This window comes from Spermophilus citellus (genome assembly GCF_964194105.1).
Source record: "Spermophilus citellus genome assembly, chromosome: 4".
Taxonomy (NCBI): domain Eukaryota; kingdom Metazoa; phylum Chordata; class Mammalia; order Rodentia; family Sciuridae; genus Spermophilus; species Spermophilus citellus.
Genome location: NC_138185.1, coordinates 50,333,055 through 50,355,207, shown reverse-complemented (window position 1 = coordinate 50,355,207; position 22,153 = coordinate 50,333,055). Strand labels below are relative to the sequence as shown.

General features: G+C 35.7%; 1 protein-coding gene across 2 annotated transcripts in view; it reads right to left on the bottom strand.

Moving 5' to 3' along the window:
- Window positions 1–1,030: 1,030 nt before the first annotated feature.
- The window catches only part of GINS1 (GINS complex subunit 1), a 28,844-nt gene continuing 7,721 nt past the window's right edge, over window positions 1,031–22,153 (bottom strand). For both annotated transcript variants that reach the window (XM_081293237.1, XM_081293238.1), the window contains exons 2-7: window positions 19,753–19,817; window positions 17,800–17,898; window positions 16,554–16,644; window positions 11,209–11,325; window positions 3,920–3,997; window positions 1,031–1,839 (exon numbers count right to left, since the gene is read on the bottom strand). In XM_081293237.1, the coding sequence (XP_081149363.1) occupies window positions 1,771–1,839; window positions 3,920–3,997; window positions 11,209–11,325; window positions 16,554–16,644; window positions 17,800–17,898; window positions 19,753–19,817 (519 nt within the window). In that variant the 3' untranslated portion in view covers window positions 1,031–1,770. The remainder of the gene's footprint in view (window positions 1,840–3,919; window positions 3,998–11,208; window positions 11,326–16,553; window positions 16,645–17,799; window positions 17,899–19,752; window positions 19,818–22,153) is intronic.

The following is a 22,153-nucleotide window of genomic DNA, read 5'->3' as shown; positions in this document are numbered from 1 at the left end:
GCAAGCAAGTTCTGTAGAACTGCCAAACCGAGCCCACTCAAGTCACAGAAATGTGAGAAAATAAAATAATGTGGTTTAAAGCCACCACATTTCAGGTGATTTGTTTCAAAGGAAGAGATAACTCAAAACACTGACAAGGGCCGGGCACAGTGGTACACACTGGTAATCCAATTGCTTGGGAGGCTAAAGCAGGAGGATCATGATTTCAAAGCCAGCCTCAGCAACTTAGCAAGACCCTAAGTAACTCAGTGAGACACTGTCTCTACATAAAATATTTTAAAAAGGCTGTGGATGAGGCTCAGTACCTCTGGGTTCAATCCTCAGTACCTTAAAAAAAAAAAAAAAAAACAAAAAAAAAAACACTGTCAAGGCATAGACACACACACCAACGAATATAGTTCCATTCACTTTACAAACAAAAACTTGAAAACAAATGACAAAAAAAATAGGATTGTACTCCACCTACAGTACAGCTAATAATGGCCACACAAGACGGTTAATATTTAATAAAAAAAGGAAACGACCTACTATTTTTCTTTCTTGTTTTTTGTGGTGCTGAGATTTGAACCACTGAGCTATATCCTCAGCCCTTATCTTCAATTTTCTACATTGTACTGTTTTAACTTTTTTAACCTCTATACATATTACCTTTAGAAGAAAAAAATGATTTATGTTTAAAATTCCAGTCACAATTACAGACAGTCTGTCAATATAAATTGATACAAATACCACAATTTTGAATTTTCAACTGATATTCATTAATTTCACATAAGGACTCAGGCTGGGTGGCTAACCCCCTATTTTGAGATGGTGAGTGAGCATCAGTCTTACTGCTTTAGAAAGAGACATAGAAATTGGGGCTAGAAAAGGGAAATTTGCTGGAAATAGCAACATCCATAGTGTCCTTCCTCTCTTCTTCCCAAATAATCATACAATGAATTATATGCCATTACATTATTACAGATCTTGACATTTTATTTTTAGAAAATCATATTTATTCAAGTGATTTAGAAACATGTATTCCAGAAATTTGGACCCCTGGCATACAAAATACATATTACCAGAAAACACTCAAGATTCATAAGGATCTGCCTTCTATCTGTACAGCCATGAAACTCCCTTTATTTTAAAGAGATTCAAACTTATGAATATTTATTTATTTTCATTTATAAAAACATACTGTAACAAAAATGAGAATGTTTTGATTATAGAAAGAACTTTTTAAATTTTTTTTTTTCAGGGGGGTTACCAGGGATTCAACCCATAGGCACTTTATCACTGAACCACTGAACCAAACCACATCCACAGTCTCACTAAATTGCTTAGGGCCTCACTAAGTTGCTGAGGCTAGCCTTGAACTTGTAATACTCCTGCCTCAGCCTCCTGAGTAGCTGGGTTTACAGGTGTGTGCCACCACCTATGGCCAGATACAGCTTTTTTCCAGAAAGGAGCAGAAGGAATGGTATACACACAGAAACAAAGGTCCTTAATACACCTTGGCCAACTATTCCTTTTTTTTCTTTTTTTAAATACATTTTAGGTATTGGGAATGGAACCCAGGACGTCCCATGTACGGGACAAGCACTCTACCATTAAACAAACCTCAGTTCTTTTTGGTTATCTTACAGTTATCTGTAAATTTTAAATCCAAGAGGGAGGTGCGGGGAGGAGCAGTGAAAGTATAGACATTTTTGTGGAATGTGTTCAGCCTCATCCTTGGCAAAGCCTCCCCATGTGGTCACCATGAGACGCAGTCATGACAAGACACAGTTACGACAAGACATGCTCCAGAACTCCTTGTCTGATTAACTGCTCACACTTCCATCGAGGCAAAAAGTGCTACAGAGGAAAGGGAGTAAAAGGAAGAAGAGTAAGAAAATTACATTTTTTAAGTAGTACTCTTGATATATATTTATTCTCATAAATGCCTTTCCAATTACATTTTGCATCATTAAAATGTAGCAGTTGATTATGTTTTGAAAGCTAAGTAATGAAAAGCTAAACTTTATTTGTTGTTATAATCAACTAAAATTGATACCACTTGTAGCTATAGTGAATCAAAACTACTCAAGAAGCAAAATGTAATTTCAGTGACACTGCACTGGACATCATACCTCACAAACCCAAAGGCCTTATGAAAGACCTCCGAACCAAATTCTTCCAAACCAGTCATGGGGACACAAAGACCAACAATTATTATCTAAAAAACGCCTTCCATATTATCAAGTATTAAAGAACTTATAGTAAGAAAATGTTTTCCTATTAATGTTTACATTATATAGATGATGTACACCACAGATTCTATAGACAATCAATTTTAGATATGGTCTGAATTATTGATTGTTTGGAACTTACAATACTCTTGCCTCAGTCTCCCAAGTCACTAGGAATACAGGCATGTGCTATCATGCCCACCAAAACAGTTAAGATGATAAATTTTATGTTTTATATATTTTACTATAATTTCTTGTTCAGTGATGAGGACTGAACCAGAGACATGGTAGGCAAGACCTCTATCACTGAGCCACATCCTTATCCTGGTATGACATTTTAGAAACCCCTTGCATCAAATAGTTGATAATAAGTTTCAAATACAGTTATGTTTTTATGTTAATGTCTCTATTTCTACAGTTGAGGGAAAGATGATAGCTGGTAGACAAAATGTTAAAAGTATCAAAAGAGGAAAGCTTTGTTTATATGTCCACAAGGAGCAGATGAGTGTTCCAAGGAATCATTGCCTGAGCACACAGCAGACAATCAGAAATAAAGCCTAAGAAACAGATTCAACCACAGGACAGTTTGGGGATGAAGTGGTATCTTTACATTTACATATCTTGCTTTCTGAGGACACCTTTGCTCTTACTACAACTTCCTGCTGAATCCTCTAGAAATACAGTCTTTATTATGACAGCATGAATTTATCACTTGATTTTGACTCACTCTAAGAGTTATGGGAATGAAACTGCTTTAACAACCAAAGATTTTATGGTACCCTTAAAAACTGTTTTTAAAATATTCAATCTTTGTTTTAGGAGGCAATTGCTGTAAAGTAACAGTAAACTAGACCATCTCACCTTGTTAGGGAAATAAGCCTAAGAATTATGTGACCTGAAACATTTTTTTGCTCCTGGGCTTAGTCAGCACCAGTGACTTTTGGTATCCTTAGACTTTCAACTGGTCAGTACCAAGATGACAGGCAACAAAGAAAAAGCGGCTCTTATAAAAGCCACAAATATCACTCATATACTGTGATTTCACAAAATGGGAATAGCATAAAAATAAACTTAGCTCATGTGAACCCATCAAATATGAAAACTGTTAAGGAAACATGCTTTATGAAGAAAAATTTAGCTCCAGTTATAATTTTACAACTTCAATCTTTCCCTATTAAATTGTTACATTAGCCAGGTACAGCCCACACCTATAATCCCAATGACTCAGGATGCTGAGGCAGGAGGATAACAAGTTTGAAGCCAGCCTTAGAAACTTAGCAAGACCCTGTCTCAAAATAAAAATAAAAGGGGCTGGGATATAGCTGAATGATAAAATGCTCCCAGGCTCAAACAGAAAGTTATATATAAATTACTAAGAAATTCTTCATCTATATCATTATTGTTTGCCAAATAATTAGGAAAATGATTGCATGGGAACTTTTTTTTACTACTTATAATTTGAAGACAGAAACTAAATCCAACATTTTAATAGCCTCAGATCATGATCTACTGTATACCTAGCATAAGGCCCATAAAAATAATTTCCCTGGAAAATGCTTAATATTAAATATGTTTAGAAAAAAATAAACATAATGCCTAAAGTATAGGTGATCACAAGATGATATTCATTTTGCTACTGACTCTACATTTCCACACTCAATACTCTTAACAAGATTCAAGGTACAATATCTAATGACAAGAAATACCTGGCTGTTTTTTTTAAGAAGGACCGAAGTGCCATCATCATCAACTTCAAATTCCCCATAGTCTTTTAGACACCGCACCTAAAAGGGAAAAAAAAACAAAAACCTGATACTTTATCTAAATTTTTTGGTTTTTTCATTCTTTCTTTAAGATGTTACCCAGGATGATTCTGAACTCCTGGACTCAAGTGATCCTCCTGCGTCAGCCTCCCAAATGGCTGACACTACAGATTCATGCCACTGTACCCAACTTAAAATATTTTTAATAGGTAGTAAACAAGAAGAAATCAGGTAATACCTGAATACCTAGAGTAAAATATTAGGCTTTCCATCTGTTTCCTTTCTGTATACTTGGGTCTGGTGCTACTACTGTGATATTCTCATGGTTCTAATTGTCCTGCTTTGATAGGGAAAAAAAAAATGGCAAAATCTCTGAATGTGTATGTGTATTAATGTTGAAAGCAAGAACATCCAGGGAGCTGAATAAAGAAGATATCATTGGATCCTTTCCCCTCTGAAAATCCTGAAAAAGTAAGCTTTTGAAATATCTACCTACCAAAAGTTTAGATCTCCTCCAGACTGATTCTTGTAGATCTCACCCATAAAATTTTTTTCCATACGTTTTATTTTTACTTTTAGTCATACATGACAGCAGAATGTATTTTGACATATAATACATACATGGAATGTACATACATCAATCATAATGTCTATTCTATTCTGCTGCCCTTCCTATCCTTCCTACTCCTCCCCTCCTCTCCCATGCTTTCTGTCTATCCAATTTAATGTGACAAACTTTTTTTTTCTTTTTCTCATCACAACATCATATATGTATTCTGTATAACAATGAGGTTCTCCTTCCATCTTCCGTGCAACTCCCCTTCTCTTTTTCCCTCCCACCTCTCTTCCCCATTTAGTGGTAGTCTTCTTCTCATGCTCTTCCTCCCTATCCCATTTTGAGTCACCCCCCTTATATCAGAGAAGACGTTCGGCATTTGTTTTTTAGGGACTGGCTAACTTCACTTAGCATAATCTGCTCTAATGCCATCCATTTGCCTGCAAATGCCATGATCTTGTTATTTTTTAGTGCTGAGTAATATTCCATTGTGTATAAATGCCACATTTTTAATCCATTCATCTATTGAAGGGCATCTAGGTTGGTTCCACATTCTAGCTATTGTGAATTGTGCTGCTATAAACATTGATGTGGCTGTGTCCCTGTAGTATGCTCTTTTTAGGTCTTTTGAGTATAGTCCAAGAAGGGGAATAGCTGGATCAAATGGTGGTTCCATTCCCAGCTTTCCAAGGAATCTCCATACTGCTTTCCAAATTGGCCACACCAATTTGCAGTCCCACCAGCAATGTATGAGTGTACCTTTTTCCCCGCATCCTCACCAGCACTTATTGTTGTTTGACTTCATAATGGCTGCCATTCTTATTGGAGTGAGATGGTATCTTAGAGTAGTTTTAATTTGCATTTCTCTGACTGCTAGAGATGGTGAGCATTTTTTCATGTATTTGTTGATTGATTGTATATCCTCTTCTGAGAATTTTCTGTTCAAGTCCTTGGCCCACACACCCATAAAATTTTTATCAATACCTGAGAATAGGACAGAGTTTGCCAAATGTCTACTTTTAGAACAGATTATTCCAGTCGCCTCTGGTCATCAGACTTCCCTAGGAATTCTTAGTGTACACCATGAAGGAATAGATGCAGCCTCACATGACAAGAATTGGGAATAGTTCCTGTTTGGAAAAGTGAGGTAGCCTTTTGATAATCACCTTTAAAACTGTAAAGAGACACTGAAAATAAGCAGGACAGTTTTCCTCCTCTATAAGAACACAGACTAGTATTCATTCTTAAGTACAAAAGGACTGGCTTCAAAACACTGCTACTGCTGGGCACAGTAGCACACACCTATAATCCCAGTGACTCAGGAGGCTGAAGCGGATTCCCAAGTTTGAAGCCAGCTCAACAACTTAGCAAAGCTTTAAGCAACTTACTGAGACCCTGTTTCAAAATTTTAAAAAAGGGCTGGGCACTTAGCTCAGTGGTAAAGTACCCCTGGGTTCAATCAATTCCCAGTACCAAAAAACAAACAAGAAGGAAAAGAAAAAATGCTGTTTCCTTCCAGTAAAGCCAACTTAAGTGTCTCATACTTTTCCAGATAATTTCACCATGTCCTATGATTACTCCAGAATCCTACCAAAGTATTTTAACCTTGAAATACTATTCTAAAAAATCTCCACCACCTCCTATTTATTTCTTTAAGCAGACTTTTATTTTCCTCTTTGGATGGAGAGAAGATTGCTGGGGATTGAGTCAGGGGCCTTATGTGTGTTAAGCATAAGCTCCACCACTGTACTACATCTCCAGCCCTAGACTGGACAAAAAAAATCCACAGCAAACATATCAATTGTGAAGGACTGAAATCTTTTCTGCCAAGTTCAGAAACAGTGTACAAATGCTCACTTTTGTCACTTATGGAAAACCTTGAACACATTCAAAAGTAAAAAAGACTAATGATACTCCATATTCACTTCAACTAGCTTAAACAATTAACATGTGGCCAAACAGGTTTCCCTCCTTCACTTTTGAATTATTTTCATATCTATTACTAGAAAATAAAATTTTTTAAAAACATAATCACATTACTATCTCAACACTTTTTTAATATCTTGAAATAGTCATTAAATATCCAATGTCCCCAATTGTCTCATGATTTTTTCTTAAGTTTCTAGATTGAAATCAGAATTCACTTAGTTACAAAATACATGGGTTTTGTTTTGTTTTTGTTTTTTTTTTTTTTTGGTCTTAATGTATAGGTTTCCCTCCCTCTTTTAACTTTTTCTTTCCTTCCTCCTGGCAATTTATCTGTTGAAGAAACTGAGTGGGTAGTTTGATGCATCTTGCAACAATCAAGATTTTGTTGTAGATTTTGGTGGGTCATTTACCATGATCCTCTTCCTGAATTTCCTATAAACTGGAAGACAGGTCTAGAGGTTTTTTTTTTCAGACAAGGTTTTGTATTTTGGCATTTCCTGTACTTCCTCTTATAAGTGGTCCTTTGTGGATTTTAAAAATGATCAGTGGGTCTAAGTGTTATCCATAACTATCCATCATAAAAGTCCAACTATTCACATAAAGATTAAGTAACTATTTTCTTCTAGCATTAGGGTTACAAAATGGCATTAGGTCTATCTTTTATTCCTACTGCTTTTGTTAACTGGAATTATATAACAAGTTTCCCTCATAAACTCTGGTGCTTCCCTGAGATAGTCTGTATTACTAATTTATGACCTTTCAAAATGACTTTGATCCTTCATTCTCCAACAGGACTACATAATCACTTCCATATGGACAAGAAAAAGCACTTGGCAAAATTCAACACCTTTTCATGACAAAAACACTTAACCAACTAGGAACAGAAGGAAACTATGTCAACATAATAAAAGCCATACACAAAAAATCCACTGCAGTAGCCAGGTGCAATAGTACACACCTGTGATCCCAGCAACTCTGGGGCTGAGGTAGGAGGATTGCCAATTTGAGACCAGCCTCAGGACCTTGTGCCCTATCTCAAAATAAAATTTTTAAAAACAGGGTGGGGATGTGGCTCAATAGTAGAATGCTTGCCTAGAATTCATGAGGCCCTGGGATCAATTCCCAGCACCACAAAATAAGTAAATCAGTTAATTAATTTTAAGAGCACTCGCCTTAGCATGTGTGAGGCCCTGGGTTTGATCCTCAGCATCACACAAAAATAAATAAAATAAAATAAAGATATAAATAAATAAATAAATAAGGGCTGGGGTATAAATCAGTGGCACAGCACCCCTGGATCTGATCCCCAGAAATGCAAAGGAAAAAAAAATCCACAGCAAACATATCAATTGTGAAGGACTGAAATCTTTTCTGCCAAGTCCAGAAACAGTGTAAGAATGCTCACTTTTGTTACTTCTGTTTAATATGTAATTGGAAGGTATAAATGAGTAATTGGGCAAGAAAAAATAAAAGCATCTAAATTAGAAAGAAGTTCAGCATGGTAGTGTTCTTCTGCAATCCCAGCTGCTAAGGCAGAAGGACCACAAATTCCAGATCAGCCTCAGCAATTTGGCAAGATCCTGTCTCAAAAAACAAACACCAACAGAAAGAATTAATTATTTCTGTCCATAGATGATATGACTGTACATGTAGAAAACCTTAAAGATCGCTTCAACACACACAAAAAACTGTAACTAGTGAATGAATTTAGCAAAGTATCAGGATACACAGACAACACACAAACCTCAGTTCCATTTCTATACACCAACAATGAAAATATGAAAAAGGAAATTACAAAATAATCCCATTTATATAACAAGAAAAAGAATACAATACTTAGGAATTAACTTAGCCAGGGAAATGAAAGGCTTGTCAATGAAAACTATTAATCACTGCTGAAAGAATTTAAAGAAGATAATAGTAAGTGAATATACCACCCATGTTCATGAATTAGAAGATACAATATTAAGAGGTAAACAGTACTCAAACCAATCTACAGAGTCAATAAAACCCCTATTAAAATCTCAATATAACTTTTATAAAAATTTCAAAGATATATTTTGGACAAATAAAAAAAATCAATCCATAAAATCTCTAGAGACCTCAAACAGCCAAAGCAATCTTGAAAAAGAACAAATTTTAGGGACTCATTTCCTGATTTCAAAACCTACTACAAGGCTTCAATAATTAAAATAGTCATAGTTCTGGCATAAAAACACACACATAGCAATGGAACAGAATACAAAATAAACTCTTTTTTTAATATATACTTTTTAGTTGTACGAGGACATAATATCTTTATTTTATTTTTTTATGTGGGGCTGAGGATCAAACCTAGTGCCTTACATGTGCTAGGCTGAGCCACCACTCCAGTCCCCAAAACAAACTCTTGAATGGTCTTATGAAAAGGGTACCAAGACCATTCCATGCAGAAAGAAAAATCTTTTCAAGAAAGACGTACAAAAGAAGAAATGTTGGAGTATTACATAACACCAAATACAAAAATTGACCTAAAGCACAACTCTTCGAAAACTTAGGGCAGAAGCTGTACAACTCTGGATTTGGCAATGATTTCTTGGATGTAGCACCAAAAGAACAAGCAGCAACAACAACCACAGACAAACTGGATGGCATGAAGCTCCAATCTTTTGTGCATGTGAAGAAAGTACTAACAACTTAAAAAGGTAATCCACAGAATAAGAGAAAATATTTGCAAATCATATATGTGAAAAAGGATTACTATCCAGACTATAGAGAACCTAAAACTCAACAAAAATGTAAACCCAATTCAAAATGGACAAAGAAACCTGAAAAGATATTTTTCCAGACATATAAATAGCCAAGAAACGTGAAAAGATGCTCAACATCACTAATTATTAAAGAAATTCATCTCAAACCAAAAATGAGATAACATTTCTCACAAAAAATTATGGATGACCATAATTTTTTAAAAAGGGAAAAATATGATATAAATTTTGGTGAGGATGAAGAGAAATTGAAACCTTATGTGCATTATTAGAGAATGTAAAATGGTACAGCACTTGTAAAACAGTACGGCAGTTCCTCAAAGTTTAAACACCATGTGACACAGCAATTCTATTTTGGGGTATACACCAAAATGAAATGAAAGCAGGGTCTCAAATTGTGTGTGTGTGTGTGTGTGTGTGTGTGTGTGTGTACGTTTACTGAAGATGAAAGCCAGGGAATCGCCACCACTGAGAGTGCACTGAGATACATCCCCAACCCTTATTTTTAAACAGAGTTTCACTGGCCCAGGCTGGACTCAAACTTACAAACCTCCTCCCCAATCTCCCTGGAATTACAGTATCCATCAATGGATAAATGGATAAGGAATATGGTTTACCCATAAAATGGAATATTACTTTAAGTAAGACCTAAAAAAGGAAAGAAATTCTGACACATGCTACAAAATGGATGAATCTTGAAAATATTATGCTACACAATAAGCCTGTCACAAAAAGACAATTACTTTATGATTCCACTTCTATAAGAAACTTAATAGTTAAAATCATAAAGACAAAGTAGGGGCTGGGGTTGTGGCTCAGTGGTAGAGTGCTCACCTAGCATGCGTGAGGCACTGGGTTCGATCCTCAACACCACATAAAAATAAAGATATTGTGTCCACCTTAAAAAAAAAAAAAAAAAAAAACTAAAAAATAAATATATTAAAAAAAAAAAAAAGACAAAGTAGATGGTGGTTTGCAAGGGCTAGGAAGAGAGGAGATTTGGGGTATTACTCTTTAGTGGGTTTAGTTCCAGTATTATGAGGCAAAAAGAAATCTCGACATGGATTGCACAATATTATGAAAGCGTTTAATACTTTCTGAACTATATACTTAAAGGATAGGTAAGCCGGGCATGATGATACACGCCTGTAATCCCAGCAGCTTGGGAGGCTGAGGCAGAGAGATCACAAGTTCAAAGCCAGCCTCAGCAATTTAGGGAGGCCCTAAGCAATTTTTGAGAGCCTATTCCAAACTAAAAAATAAAAAGGGCTAGGGATGTGATTCAGTGGGTACAACCCCTGATACCAAAAAAGAAGATGGTTAAGATGATGAAATTTATGTTTTGTATATTTTAGTGCAATAAAATAGGGGGAAAAGTTTAAAAACCAAACAGAAATAATTCCTATTTGTCTAATCTATCAATTTCAAAGATAGGTTCATTTGTTTCACTGTTTTCAAAATTTAGGGATTCCTCTGATCCCTGGCATCTCCACAGGTAGGGGTGGAGGAGGTGGAATAGGGACTGGGTTTCCATTTTGATTAAATTTTGTTTTCATAATAAGTAAAACATTCATATGGTTCCAGAGATAAAACTATAAAACAAAGTATGGTCACAGAATTTTAGCTGTTTTATTGCTACCATCCCCATATTGGTCACCCAACTTTATTGGTTTGGGCTTATGCTTCCTTTATTTTTAAGTAGCAGCTAACATGTATTCATTCATATCCCTCTCCCTCACCTTAGACAAAAAGAAGCACAACCTATACATTAAAAAATGTACATACTAGGTGCAATGCCACATGCCTCTAATCCCAGTGGCTCAGGGGCTAAAGCAGGAGGATCATGAGTTAAAAGCCAGTCTGAGCAAATTAGCAAGGTCCTAAGCAACTTAGTGAGACCCTGTCTCTAAATAAAAAGGGCTGGGGATGTGCTCAGTCATTACGCACCCTTGGGTTCAATTCCTGGTACCAAAAAAAAAAAAAAAAAAATTTATACATACTTCAATATATAAACTTTTTGGAGGTTTCATATCCTGCGTGATGTCCAAACCTTCATCTCCTCCCAGTGACCTCATGTAGGTAGCAAGGGACTTTTTATACTGATTAAACCACTCTATCTGCAAATATAAATACAGTCATTTAATAAAGTTATAAGAAAACTTGCACAAATTATACACTCAGCCTTTCAGAAACAGCATATACATCCCAATGTAGATCACTATTATGGCCATTCATTCATTTTACACTGCAATTATTGATTGCATTCTATGAACCTGGCACTGTTGTGGATACTTAGGAGGGAACATTCAACAAAATGACAAAAATCTCTGCTCTCAAAAGTTTATACATATTAATCATATACCTATATTTATGATTGGAAACATCATAAAAATAACATTTCAGAATTACAAACACAATTATAAAATAGCATTGATGCTATTTCTGAAAATTAAAAAATACTTTTGAGAAAACAACCCAAGTATGCATCAACCGATGAATGGATATATATATCCACACAATAAAACAGTATTCAGTCATAAACAGAAATAAAGTTCTGAAACGTTTTTTACCACACAGATGAACCTTGAAAATTTAAACTAAGTGTAAGAGGTAGAAGGCTATATATTGCCATGATTCTACTCATGAAAAACCCATAGTAGGCAAAGAGACAAAAGTAGATTGGTGATTTCTAAGTACTGAAAGGGAGAAACTATGGAGTAACTGATGAAGAATACATGGTTTCTTTTGGGGGTGAGGAAAATATTCTGGAAAAGAATGATAGTAATGGATATACAATTCTGTAAGTATACTGAAAACCAATGAATTTTATACTTTAAAATGATAACATTGTGGTATAAGAAAGGTATCATAGGGCTGGGGATATAGCTCAGTTGGTAGAGTACTTTCCTTGCATGTTCAAGGCCCTGGGTTCAATCCCCAGCACCACAAGAAAAAAAGAAAAAGAAATGGATCTTGGTAATCTATTATTTAATTTTTAAAAAATCTGTTAAAGGTGTATTAAGAATTGTATTGCAAAAAAAACCAGAGTTCTTGTATAATGGCATAATTTGGCGTAAACATACTTTATATAGAGAGTTAAGAAAAATCGTGCTGTGAATGGATAATTATGAATGTAATGCATTCAACTATTGTCATGTATGTAAGAAATTTTTTAAAAAATCTGTTATCCAAAAACCATTGAAATGAAAGAAGATCTAAATATATGGAGTGTATACCACATTAACAGATCAAACAATTCAATATTGTAATTATGTCAAATGATCTATATGTTCAACTCGGTCTCACTCAAAAAATTTGAATGCAGATGCAGTAGAGCATGCTTGTAATCTAGCAGCTCAGGAGGCTGAGGCAGGAGGTTTGTGAGTTCAAAGCCAGCCTCAGCAAAAGCAGAGTGTAAGCAATGTTGGACCCTGTCTCTAAATAAAATATAAAGCAGGACTGGGAATGTGGCTCAGTGATTGAGTGCCTGAGTTCAATCCCTGGAACCCCCCATCCCCTCAAAAATGACAGATTGAATCTAAAATTACACAGGAATGCAAATGGTCAATAGTTGAAATACCTGAAAAAGAACAAGATGGGAATGCTTGTTCAGACATTATGATAAAGTTAAAGTAATTATAACAGTGGAATTGGTGCTAGGAGAGAAGAAAGAACTCCCATCCAAAATCCACAGATACAGAAATATACAATTTATGTCAGAGGTGGCACCATGCACAGAGTAGGTGGATCCAGGAGAATCTTTTTATTTATTTATTTATTTTTGGTGGTGCTGGGGATTGAACCCGGGGCCTTATGCATGCGAGGTAAGCACTCTACCAAATGAGCTATATCCTCAGCCCCATACACTTGCTTTTCTTTTTCTTTTTTTTCCAGGAGGATCTTTTTCATAAATGGTACTAGGTGATCTCAATATCCCCAGTACCAAAAAAAAAAAAAAAAAAACCACCATAAAACAAACAAACAAACAAAAAACTTAAACTAAAAGAGCCTGGGGATAAGACACCTTTGGGCAAAATCCCTAGCACAAAAATAATAAATAAATAAATATGTCCTACAGGCTAAACCAAGAGGTCTCTCAACGCCAAGTGGACATTAGGCAATGTCTGGTGATATTTTTGATTGTTACAACTTGGGAGAGGAGAGCACTGCTGGCACCTAGAGGATAATACCCAATGGTTGCTGCTAATCCCCCGCCAATACTAAGGACAACCCCCAATGATTATTCAGTCAAAAATGCCTAGAGATTAAAACACCTTGGACTTGAGTGACCACATAATGTATATTGTGCATATAATTTAATATACAAAGAATCCAAGACACTTCTGAAAATGAAGAGGTAATATAAGTAATGATACCAGGGTAACAGGTATAAACTAGGACATATATTCCCACATGGAAATTCCATTCCCAGGTATTCAGCAGAAATGCATACTTATTGCCATATTACAAGAATGTTCATAATAGCATTATTCATTACTGTGCAAAGCTAGAAACAGTATCAACAATAAATTGCAGCCCCTACTCAGAATGGAATAGTATATGGCAGTGAAAAAAGTCAAAACGCTGTATGAATAGAAAAAGTTCAAAAATAAACAACACTAAGTTACAGTGTTTAGGGATGCATGCTTAGGTGGTAAAATAATATTTTTTAAAGCAAGGAAGTGATTAGTCTGCACAAATGTCAGTGGTGACATGGGGAGAAGGGATGCAGAGCTTCTAAGGTGATGTCTTTCTTGAATAGGGTGATGGATTCATGGGTATTTCTCGGTGACACATTATGAAGCTCTTTATCTTCTTTTGTACATCTCTTTGTATGTATATGTGTATGTATGTGTGTTACATATAAATTTCATAATACAAATAATGAAATGGATTAAAAAGATTCAGAAGGGTTAAGAGAGGATGTATGTGGTAAAACCTACATTATATTTTATAATAACCAAAAATTTTAAATCATGTTTTATTTTGATAAGTATAATGAAAAACTTTGAGATGATTCCAAACAAGTCAAACATGGATCTTTCCAACTTGTTTTTTTCCTGGAGTGTCTCTACTGAGGACAGCAAAATATAAGGGGCTCCAAAGAGAAACAAAAAGTGAGAAAAAAATAATACAAAGTTGATTTAACTTCACTCCCGGATGAAAGAGCAATGCAGAATATATACATTCCTTCCATAAAAGAACATACTGACATTGTCACAAAATACTTGTTTATGGAAAAATATTAATATAAAAAAATAACCTATTTTCATTACCTTTCATGTTAGTGACCTATACAGACCTATAGATTTTATAGTTTTAAAAACAAGGTTAGGAGATCAAAAGCTACAGCATAAAAGATTTTACTATTTTGAAATCAGATGAGAATATTTTTATGTCTTAACCATATATGCACTATACAATGAAGAAATTGGGCCAAGTGCAATGGTTCATGCCTATAAGTTCTGTTATTCATGAGGCTGAAGGAGAAGAACTCCAAATCTGAGGCCATCCCGGGCAACTTAAAGAGGACCATCTCAAAATAAAATCTCCAGCTTGGTGGTAAAGTCCTTGCCTAGCATTTACAAGGTCCTGGGTTCAATCCCCAGTACTACAAAAAATTAAATAGTTTTTGGTACTGGGTATTTAATCCAGGGGTACTTTATCACTGAGCCACATCTTCAGTCCTTTTTATTTTGAGACAGGGTCTCACTAAGTTGCTGAGGGCCACACTAATTTGCTGAGGCTGGCCTCCACTTTATGATCTTCCCATTTCAGCCTCCCAAATTTCTGATTACAGATACATGCCACTGCGACCAGACAGAATTTTTTTTAAGATGAAGAAACTGGCTGGCTTTTGTTTGCATACTTGGGAGGTAACTTCTAAATCCATAGAATTTTTCAAATAATAGAAGTTTCTTGTCATTCATAGTAATTTCTGATAATATGTACTAATGAGGTGACTCATGGAGGACCCCTGGATAATTTGTACTAACAAGATGACTCAGAGAGGGGGCTAGCTAATCCAGAAAAATTACCATGTTATTAGATATGGGCTTTTGGCCTCTGGGGAAGGTAGGAGGGATTCAGACTGAGCTCAATCTTAGTACCAGTGATTCAGCCAGTCATTTTCTGGAATGAAACCCTAGCACTCTGGATACCAATTCTTATATGAGCTGCCATGTTAGAGAATATCCCATGAGTACTACTATTATACCTAAATGTATTAGAAGGGTGTTAATTTCTGACAGGGAAAAGATGCCGGAAGGTTCAAGTCTAGGACCCTCTTAACCCTCACCCTGTGAGCCTCTTTTTTTGGCTGATTCTGATTTTGTGTTCTTTTTTCTCTAGGACATTTAAGTTTTAAGCATAGTGGTTTCCTGAGTTCTATGAGTCACTCTGGAGAACTGTTGAACCTTAGGAGATAGTGATACCTCAGAACTTGTGACTCTGGCACCTTAGGATTTGTGTCTGGTATCTGAAGTGAGAGCAGTGTTGTGGAAGATTCTGTGAAATCTAGTCTAACTCCAGGTATTTAGTGTCAGAAGTCATTGCAACCTTGTAACAAGTAGATACTATGAACTTCATTTTGTAAATAAGAGAATTTAGGCATAGAGAGAGGTCAAGTTGCTTGCCAAAGATTTGACAGTTAGTGGAGAACCACTAACTGGATTTGAATCCAAGTCTGCCTGACTCCAATCCTGTGGCCTTAAATACTGAGCTAGCTCTGTCCCTAAGTAACTGGATAAATTAAGAATTTCATTTATAATATGAATTTGTAATATTGTTTAGAAAGTGTGTATGTGTGGTTGGGTACAGTGACACACTCCTGTAATCCCAGAGACACAGGAGGCTGAAGCAAGAAGATAGCAAATTCAAGGTCAGCCTCTGCAATTTAGCAAGGCCCTAAGCAACTTAGTAGGACCCTGTCTCAAAATAAAAAATAAAAAGGACTGGAAATGTAGCTCAGTTGTAAATCACTCCTGGTTTCAATTCTCAGTAACAAAGAAAGAAAGAAACTGTGTGTATGCACTTGCCTATGTACATATACATAAACATGCATATATTTTATGGAAAACACCAACTAATAACACCAGTTTTTAAACCCCACTAATTGATCACTTATAAATCACATAATGGAATTCTATTTTGCTGAGTAATAACAGAGTTTTCCAGATAGCATTTAGAATTATTCCCTACCACATATTTTTCCATCACAGTATACACAAAATAATGTCAAAACTTGCCTAAGAACAGATATTAAAAACAAAAGGAGAAACAACCCTATTACAGAACAATACCACAAACTCCACATTTTCATAAAATTTGAACAATGCAAACTTACTTCTTCAGCAGACATGTGAAATCGTAAAGCACTTGGCAAAACACTGCCATATTCCCACCTGAGAGCTCTAATCCGAAGCAATCGGTCATACCTACAACGTATAGAAGGAATTAGACAGTATAAGAATTAAAGGGGGAAATTAGAAGTTGTTCTGATTAGGATAGACTCAAGATTCACAACAGCCTAAATAAAATATACTTGTTTCTTGATATAAACAAGCCAATTATAAGAAGGTATCTTTGAAACAATGGAACAAACATGCAGATGGACTGAACAGATGCCATGAAGACATTGTTCACTCCTCCAGTTGTGACACCATACAGTGGTTATAAAGGTCCAAATGATCCTTATTTTTTACTTTTACTTTTTTTATATTTTGGTACTAAAGATTCAACTCAAGGTGTTTAACCACTGAGCTATGCCCCCAGGCTGCCCCCTTTTTTTAAAAATTTTTTGAGATGGAGTCTCACTAAGTTGTTTAGGGCCTAGCTAATTTGCTGAGGCTGACTTGGAACTTGTGATCCTCCTGCCTTAGCTTCCCGAGCCATTGGGATTACAGGTAGCGCCACCATGCCCAGCCAATTCTTATTTTTTAGAGAAATAAGAAAGACATTAAAGATACTAAAATAGTCAGTGGTAAAGTGCATAATATTCTAAAAATGTATATGATGAAGTACTATGGCAAAATATTAAAAAGACATAAAGGTACTGGGGATGTAGCTCAGTTATAAAGTGCTTTCCTAGCATGTGTGAGGATATGTCCCATCCCCAATATTGCCAAAAAAATTAAAAATAAAATAAATTGACCTAAGGGGATATGATGACTCTGAGGGTTTATTAATCTTCTTCCTTTAATGAATATTGCAATTTTTCATAACAAATTTTTAAAAATAGAAAAAGAGAAGATTTAGAATATTTATAAAGAGACAAGAGATAGCCAGGCACAGTGGTACATATCTACAATCTTAGCAACTCAGGAGGCTAAGACAGGAGGATACCAAATTGGAGGCCAGCCTCAGCAACTTACCAAGATCCTGTTTCAAAATAAAAAATTTAAAGGCCTGGGGGTGCAGCTCTATAGTACAGCATCCCTGGGTTCAGCCACAGTACTGCAAAAAATGTTTTTAAAAAAGAGAGACAAATCTAAGATTCCCTGCTACCCATTTGGAAAGGTTATCTGGAAAACCAAACCACACAGAAAACCCTCTGGGTTCCTTCCATCCCAAATAAACAGTGAGAAACTTACAAGTAGGCAACAGTGCAGCGTCGATTTCTTAACAGAGAACAGTGCCGAAATTTAATAGTTGGTATCAAATCACCTCGTCCACCCAACTTTGCTTCATTTCTGATAAGAACATTAAAAGAACAAAATGTATATATGGGTATGTTACCATATTAGTAAAAATTTCAAAGCCAACAACTACTAACTTAAATGCTTGGGGTTTTTTTGTTTGTTTGTTCTGGGTTATTTTGTGGTGCTGGGGATCAAACTCAAGGCTTTGTGCACGCTAAGCAAGCACTCTTCCACTGAGCTACACTTCCCACCCCACAAATTGTCCAAATACAGGGAACAAGGAAAACTATTTCCTTATTGGACCAAGGACTGCTAGACCACCTCCAAAATATCTTTATTTTTCTGTTCACTTTTACTAACTCCAGGTCACCTCTCCAGTCACCTAGATAACCAATGTGCCTCCCTCTCCTCTTAGCTTCCCCAGGAGCTGTGCGCAGGACAGCCAGGATAGTTTCTTAAGACACAAATGAGTCACCACCCATCCACACTTAAAAATTGCATTTGGTGTCACCCTCTGTTCCTTATTAAGCAATCGGTGCCTCAATAAAACCACTTCTCCTTTAGGCCTCAGCTGAAATGTCTCTTCCTTAGAATGGCCCTGATTCCTCAATCTAAGTTGTATCTTCTTTAAGTGTCTCCCAGCCCTCTGTTGCCTTCTTTCACAGCATGTCTCCCAATTTGGTATGTCTGTATTTAATATTTATCTCTGCACTAGACTAAGAGTCACAAGAACAGGAATCTGGGCTATGTCAATTACGAGGCAAATACTGGGGCCACTTGTTGGCATATCCTTTTTCAGTGCATATTTGTTGAATGAATTAATGTCATTTGCTGCAACTCTGCTGAGGTTCAGTTCTTCATTCCATCTATAAAGATTTTTCTGTTATTTATCCTAATACACAGAAATGGGAAAATGCTCCTATCATCTGTGTGCCCCACAAATCTTATCAGCATGCCACTGATTTCTATATCAAACTAACTCATAAAAACATTCTACCTAAGCCATTCTACTTAGGCTACACTCTACAAGGCCAAAGAGGAAATCTCATGTCACAGAGATAGATGTCTCTAGATTTAGATCTTGGCCACCTCAATTTTGATCCAGCACTTTTATGTCACTGGAACCTGTGAAGTTTGTCACATAGCCCAGATTCCTCGTTGTTCCAATTAGCATGTTCAGATCTAAATATTCTATGAAACTAGAGGCTTCTCTTGACCTACTAAGCTGTAGCCCTCTGTTACATCAGTTCTCAGTGAAGTCCACTCAAGCTATCAGAAATCACTTGCTATTAGTGCCAATTTTACAAATTATTCCTTAGTCAAATTAAGGCATCTATTAATGAAAACAGTGGAAACTATATATTTCACTTTATTATGGTTTTTATTTGCTTGTGTCTCATCTTTTTAACTCTGCCTTAATTCCTTTTAATTCAATATATATTAGTCAAACCACAATAATTTTTAAATATCTACCACTTACCAAGCAATGATCAACACAAATCCATCTATGTCCTGGCTCTGTGTTAACTTGTACAGTTAGGGTATGATCAGGCTCAGAGAGAATTGTAAAAAAAAAAAAAATCCACATCCCCAAAACTGACATAAGCCAGGCATGATGGCACACACTGGTAACCCAGTGACTCATGAGGATTGCAAGTTTGAGGCCATCCTTAGCAACTTAGTGAGGCCCTGTCTCAAAATCTCAAAATAAAAAAATAAAGGGGGGCTGTGCATGTAGCTTAGTGGTTAAGTGCTCCATGGTTCAATCCCTAGTACCAAAAAGGAAAACAAACAGAAAACAAAAAAACAAACAAACAAAAAAAAAAACATACACTCACAAAAAAAACATGATGTAAGATTATATGACTTCAACTTCTTAAATTGTTTTAAAATATCAAAACTTACACATCAGACTGGTTTTGTTCATATAAAGCTTTCATTTCCTCCAGAACTTGTCTGATTCCATCCTCCTAAAATATATAAACTGATATTGATACAAATTCATTTATTTCTCTACCAAATCTGTGACAATATTGTTTGTACTATATTGATCTTTGATTTACAAACCTTACAAAAAGAACAATAGGATGGCCGTGGTGTTAGCAAATAATGTTAACTGGATATCCCCATGAAAAAACAATCCACTGGCTCATCAGAAGTTAAAAAGAATTACTATATGATGCAGCAATTCCACTCCTAAGTACATATCCAAGCAAACTGCAAACATGTTCCCACAAAAATCTGTACAGAAATGTTCTTAGCAGCATTATTCATAATAGTCCAAAAGAAGAAACAACTCAAAATGTCCACCAACTGATAGATGAATAAACCAAATGTAGTATAAACCTTCAATGGAATATAATTCAGCCCTAGGAAGAAATGAAGTACTGATAGATGCTACAACATGGATGAATCCTGAAAACTTTATGCTAAATGAAAGACACCAGACACAAAATAAAAAGTATTGTTATGGCTCCACTTATCCAAAATATTTAGCAAAGACAAATTCATATAGACCCAAAATAGTTTAAAGGTTACCAGAAGCTGCAGAAAAAGGGAAATTGGTACAATTATTGCTTAATGGTGAAAGAGTCTCTGTTTGAGGTGATAAAAAGGTTTTGGTAATAGTGGTAATGATTGATGGCAATGTGAATATAATTAATGCCATTAAAGTTCACAGTTAAAATGGCTTTATATGGCTGGGCGCGGTGGCACAAGCCTGTACTCCCAGTGGCTTGGGAAGTGGAGGCAGGAGGATCTCAAATTCAAAGCCAGCCTCAGCAATTCAGCAAGTTTTGCTAAGCAACTCAGTGAGACCTTGTCTCTAAATAAAATACAAAATAGGGCTAGGGATGTGGCTCAGTGGTAGAGTGCCCCTGACTTCAATCTTGGTACCCAAAAGAAAATGACTTTATATGTGTACATCTTACACAGTGAAAAAAATGTAAAGGCTCAATTAAAAGGAATGAATTACTGAAACCATACAAAATAAGTATAATCTCAAATATATTACACTAAGCTAAAAAAGGCCAGGCACAAATGAGTGTACACTATGTAATACCATGTAGCCCTTTACAGAAAAAGTTTGCCAGTTCCTGGATGTGGAATCCAGCAATATGCAGAAAAGGAGAAATATAACCTGTAGTGAGAGAAAGCAAATTTGTGGTTGCCAAAGGCTGTAGCAGGGAGGTTGGCTACAAAATAAAACAGTGGTGAGCTTTATAAAATCGTGATCAGGGTACTGGATATAAAGTATACATTTGTCAAAATTTGTAAAGTCTATTAAACTGTATGTTTTGTTATATATAAATTATATCTCAGGCAGGTGTAGAGGCACCCACCTATAATCCCAGCAGCTTGGGAGACTAAGGCAGGAGGACTGCAAGTTCAAACCAGCCTCAGCAACTTAGTGAGGCCCTAAGCAACTTAGTAGAGACCCTGTCTCAAAATAAAAACTTAGTAGCAAACAAACAAACAAAAACCCTCAATAAAAATGAATGCAAAAAAATAATAATAGAAAGAGACTAAGGAGACATGACAGCTAAATTCTTATTTGGATTCCTAAAACAAATAAATTAGTGCTGAAACCAAAAAAAAAAAAAAAAAAAAAAAAAAAAAAAAAAAAAAATTAATGCCAAACTATGAATTTGTGCAGTGATGGTTCAAATTCTTCTTACATAAGAAATCTGTACATTTAGGCACCTTGGAATCAAAAGAGTATACAATAAGGGCTGGGGATGTGGCTCAAGCGGTAGCGCACTCGCCTGGCATGCGTGTGGCCCGGGTTCGATCCTCAGCACCACATACCAACAAAGATGTTGTGTCCGCCGAGAACTAAAAAAAATAAATAAATATTAAAAAATCTCTCTCTCACTCTCTCTTTTAAAAAAAAAAAAGAGTATACAATAAATCCCATATTTTAAGAAACAAATAATAATAATAATAATAATAATCCTACAGAAGCAATAAGGCATGCATAACCAAAGCACGTAAATTATTATTTACTGAAAATAGTCTTTAAAGGGTTAATTACCCCACCCCAAAAAAGTACTTTAAGTTTGTACTACAAGAATAAGAAGGCCAAAGGAGTTTTCCTACTACCCACCCTGGAGCAGTTTTTTTTTAACTTTCTTTTTTTTGGGGGGGGGGATGTACTTTTGTTTTATTGGAGGATAAAGACTCTCTTACTTACATAAGAGTTACATAAGTATGTTTCCCTTATAAAATGCAGTCACCATATATAAAGGATGTTAATCAATAAGGCAGACAAGACATGAAACCACAAATTAAACAACAACCTAAGAGA